Genomic DNA, 5000 nt, shown 5'->3' on the forward strand with positions numbered 1-5000 from the left:
GTGGTGTTTCATCTGGTGTTTCATTGGGTATCAAGATTCATCCACCTGACTCAAATGGAGGTCATTTATTGGCTTTTGACTGCATGAATAATTAATGAGTTTGAGAAGAAAAGGTTTCGAAAATAACAAGACAGAGGGTGGGTGGGGCTGATAGGAACTTTAAGGTTTGCATGGTCGTTGCCTTTTGCATGAGACTCTTCTAAGCTCTTTTTCTCTCTTTGTTTACCCGCAGATAGTCTCGTCCTGCACCAACTATGACGGCAGAGTGTCGCATGTCATTCTACGGTTTGCTTCCAAAGCGTTATCTGCTTTGTCTTGCCTGCCTCATGGCCTACGTCATCTTCATTGCTTATTCAAGTAAGAGATCTGTTTATATTTTGGTTGCGCTCTCCATAGCTCATTCTATGGAGAGAGCAACCGCGAACATTTAGCAATTTCAATAGCTCATTTTACTTTGTTTACTTAATGACCCTGCCCCACGGAGGTGGTGTGCCAGAAGCCGACCTCAGAGTGAAAGTCTCGCTAACTTAAATTGAGAACTATGGGCCGGTTACTTAAACGAAGTCTAGACAGCGCTTACCAAAGTCCACGTTTTACCTATGTTTAAAATGTGAAAATCCATTATTTAAACGTTGTCCAACTATAGCTGTGTTTAAACTGCGACTAAACAATGACTAAGGAACAACAGCGAGTTAGACCTTCTCACACATAAGTTTAAATGCCGTTTACTTAGCAATTTCATAATCAGCCAATTCAGTGGAATGGAGGGACTACTTCGCTATAGAGAGCACATCAATGGACCTAACTGGACGTGATATTGAGTGTAGCCTGACAAATTAGGCACCTTAAGGACGGATTTCACCCGATACTATGACGAAGAGTTGCGTATGTGTTCTCGTTTTAGAAGGTTTTAAAAACTATGGACTAAGATCTTATAAGCTTCAGCGAAGGCGAAATCTACCAATGACACCGTGATGTGGCAGGCTCTAACTGCTTTGAGATTTTATCCCACTGGAACATTCGACCAGGTTATATTATGTGGGTGTTTCAGTATTCGCTGCATGCAGTGTAATTCTGTAATTCAAAAGGTTTCAAGGACAATAGGAAAACGAAAAGGACATTCCTTACTTGACTGACACCAAGACAAAGTTTCATGATATTGCACCCTTTCCAGGTGTGGTTCGGGGTCATCAATTGTACCCACATTAGGATCTTATGTCCAAGCGAAGAAGACACTATGGCTTTCATTAGCAGAACGTAGCTTTACTCAATCAGCGTACAGGTTGTTTGTGATAGCGATGCCTTTATTACTTACATCGTGGCGCGCTAGCCTGGATGGACTCACATGCATTTTGAGAACAGCAGAATCGGAGACAAATTAAGGGCCTCAACTGTCGATAGCTTTCTAGTGTGTGACAGTGGATGCCCTTGCACCTTACACAGAATGACAAGCATCTTCAAGCCAAAGAATTAAGAAGAAATGCGATATAACAACGCACATAGGCGCACTTTAGGTGTATTATTGAGACGTGTTCAGTTGAAGCGACGCTTTCCAAGTCTGCACTTCGGATTGACGTGACCTCTGCAGTTTTGCACAATTCTGCCTTTATGCATCAAGAACAAGATTTTGATGAAGGCACCCAAGATTTAAAATTTTGGTTTCTGGAGAAGAAACTGAGTTGAGATGCCAAACAGCTGCAAATTATGTCACAGTACTTTTCTTAATTAAATTAACCAATCAATGTAATTTATAAGAGTTCCAAACAGAATGAAAAACAAACGACAGGAGTCATTACATTTAATTTAAGTAGCAATTTTTAGTCCTTTACAAAAAAACGGTGACGGTTTCTTCACTTTCAGTGTCGTAATCCGGTGGCAACTTTATTCCGTCTTTTGAGAGCAACAGTTTTTCTTTCTCGCTAAACCTCGTTTTTTTTACTGCACTTAAAAGGAATTATGTTGAATCAAAAGCTCCAAAATGTGCATATAAATTCTTTAAAGACCAAGAATTCACCTATTCAAGATTCACCTACCAAGAATTCACCAATTCACCAATGAGATAGCCTGCGCAGCAAGCGTTCCTGTTCGACACAAGAACTTCGAAACGAGTTTCCGCACTGGCCGCGCGAAAGTTGGGGCAAGAGACTAAGGGAACGCTTGCAAGAAGACCTCCTATTTTTGAAAAACCCGTTCACGAACGAGCGCTTCTGATTGGTACAGTACAGTCACAATGATTGACAGGTGACACATTTTCGAACAAATTGTTTTTTGTTAGTTCTAGCGTGACAAAGATAATGGCGGAAGATGTGGAAGGTTTTAAATCGTGTGTTGAAGATGAGAGAATCGGGTCTCAGTTTTACGTTGAAAAGGGAGCAAGAACTGTCAATGCGCCATCTCTTTCACTGACTGTATAGATGTAAGCTTGAGTACTATGTCATGGATTGAGACAAGATGAAGACAATTACGCAGCTCCCCTGATAAATGTTCTCTTATTGTGAGAAGAAAGCGGCTCCTTTGTACAGTCCTGCGATTTTTTAAGCACTTTTACTTGCTATTTCATCAAACGATTTCGTGACGATTTGACCAAAAACGTACGGTGGATTATCAACTGAATTAGCGAGGAGTTTTTTTCCGTAATTTCCCGGAGATTTAGTACGATTCATTCCGTCGCACTGAAATCGTCGCTAGTTTTAAACTAAAACGTCTTGAATGGTGTCATGGTCAGCCTTGGTGGAGTTTGCATTTAACGGCCTTACTAGCCATCGAACTCTGTACGAGTTATGTTCCTAAATTTCGTATTTTACGAGCACATGGATTGCTTACATTTTGTGAAAACTGGCTGTTGTTTTCGACAACTTCTATTCCAACCGCTCTGCAAATATAAGCTAGAATTTGTCCGTAAGTATTTGTTGTTTTCGATGGTTGAACAGATTCTCGGAAGACACATAACCAGTCGTACGTGGCTGAGAAGAAGCTGCCGTTACAAATTTACCTTTAAAATCACACTGGCAAATTCTGCATACCCTGCGAGCAGTTGGTTTCTCTTACGCCTCCCGAGAGAGAAACCACTGCGAGCAACCGTTATAGTCTCTTTGATTGTGCCGCCGTCCAGCGCCAAGGACGAATAAATTAAATTTAAACCGGTAAAACGAGTTAGTAAACTTGTTTTGGCGCTTGCACGAGCGTTCAGCTACGTAATTGCTGCGTTTGGACGAGCCTGCTGTGTAGTGATTTCCCGCGAAATAAGACGAATTGACGTCAAATACATCACGTGGGGTGTGACGTACTTCGCACATGCTCGATAGAAAATCAAACGATTTCTCGCAGTGGTTTCTCTCTCGGGAAGCGCAGGAGAAACCAACTGCTCGCAGGGTAATTCTGCGTTGATCGCTCGGTGCTTCCTTGGTGCCTGGGTGGGTTTGGCGGAAGTCAATATGTGTTAGTATCGCGATCTTCTTATAGTTTTGCCTATGCGCGAGCCGTCAATATTTCGTGGTATTGCCGTCTCACTTTTGCGGCCTGTGATTGGTTCTAATGTTGAAATTGACGTCGTTGCACTGAATTGGGTCGCTGACATACGCAAACAAATACGTTTCGCAGGTAGAAAGAATTGAAATTTCGATCAGGCGCGGGTTGATTAGTTTACAGTTTTATTTATCCTTATAAATGATGGATCGCGATACAAAACTAATTGCAATTTTGAGACGGCAATACCACATTATATTGACGGCGTTGAGAGAAAATATATTCCGTATTGGGCTGCGTCTCTTCGAGACTCACCTAGCCGTCAATATAATTTGGTATTGCCGTCTCAAAATCGCAATTTGTTTTTAACATGGTTATCTTTTATTGGCTAATTTGCTAATAAGACGTCAATTAGCGTGTGCCATGTCAATCATTAAAAGGCGGGCGTTTTTCAAAAACAGGGGGTCTTTTTGCAAGCGTTCCCTTAGTCTCTTGCACCAACTTTCGCGCTGCCAGCGGAAAATCGTTTCGAAGCTCTTCTGCTCTTCTGTCGAACAGGAACGCTTGCTACGCAGGCTACCAATGAGACATTGCTTAGCTATGGACTATAGAATGGAAAAAAGGTCCGGGCCCGTTTTAATGTTGTTAATTAATTAATTAATTAATTAATTTATTTATTTATTTAACTTTGCCAGTCAAGCTGACAGAGCGCCACAACAGCTTGCGCCAATTACTGTGGCCCCTTTTTTACCCTCCCAACCATGATACACAAAAGAAGACAGACCACAACACTGAGAACTATGTGCCCTACTCTTAGCGACAAGTGTGTGGGTTCTTTTACGTCCCACAGGATTATGAACATTGAAGGGTTGTGAGACAGGGCCTACGTCTTATCGTCCTTATCCGGGAAGACTAGAGAGTCTAACCATTTGCAGATGTCATTACAAAGGCAGCACTCTCTCCTCAGTTATTTGAAGACTCTGAATGTTGGTCCGGCCGGAGTTGAACTCACGACCTCCCGCGTGACAGCCCGGTGCTCAACCAACTGAGCCACCGATGCGCGGTGGAGTATTTTAAACATAATCGTAACTATTAGAAAATTATCTAACCTGATTGGTTATCAACAGCCGTGATTTCAGCATTGTAATTGTACAGTTGTACGTGTCATCAAGCGCGCGCTAGTTGTGCTTGGATCATTTCCAGAGCTTTTAAAAAAATAGTAAGAAAAGTTGAGGCGATTAAGGTATAAAAATGTTATCACCGTCATCGTTTCGTATTTTGTAATAGTTACGATAAATTGATAATAGAACTTTGTGTCGTACAATTCAGGGAGTAATCGCGCTCGAAATTTCAAATATGCCTGGTGCTTCGCACTCGCCCGATTACTCCTTGAATTGTACTCCACCTGGAGCTTATCAAGGGGAACTTCTATTTCCAATACTTGGCCTAGGAGTCAACCTTTTCCCGAGTAGATTTATTTATAGAACGCCTCCCTTAGGAGATACGGCACGCCCACTGTTGTAAAAGCCAATCAA

The 5000-nt window shown here is 41.9% G+C and overlaps 1 protein-coding gene across 3 annotated transcripts in view; it reads left to right on the forward strand.

The window, feature by feature from the left end:
- Positions 1-5000, forward strand: part of LOC138046934 (uncharacterized) — a 53365-nt gene that overhangs the window by 45861 nt on the left and 2504 nt on the right. For all 3 annotated transcript variants that reach the window (XM_068893574.1, XM_068893582.1, XM_068893565.1), the window contains one exon: positions 233-357. In XM_068893574.1, coding sequence (XP_068749675.1) covers positions 255-357 — 103 coding nt within the window. In that variant the 5' untranslated portion in view covers positions 233-254. The remainder of the gene's footprint in view (positions 1-232; positions 358-5000) is intronic.

The sequence above is a fragment of the Montipora capricornis genome, chromosome 1, assembly GCF_036669925.1.
Source record: "Montipora capricornis isolate CH-2021 chromosome 1, ASM3666992v2, whole genome shotgun sequence".
Classification (NCBI taxonomy): domain Eukaryota; kingdom Metazoa; phylum Cnidaria; class Anthozoa; order Scleractinia; family Acroporidae; genus Montipora; species Montipora capricornis.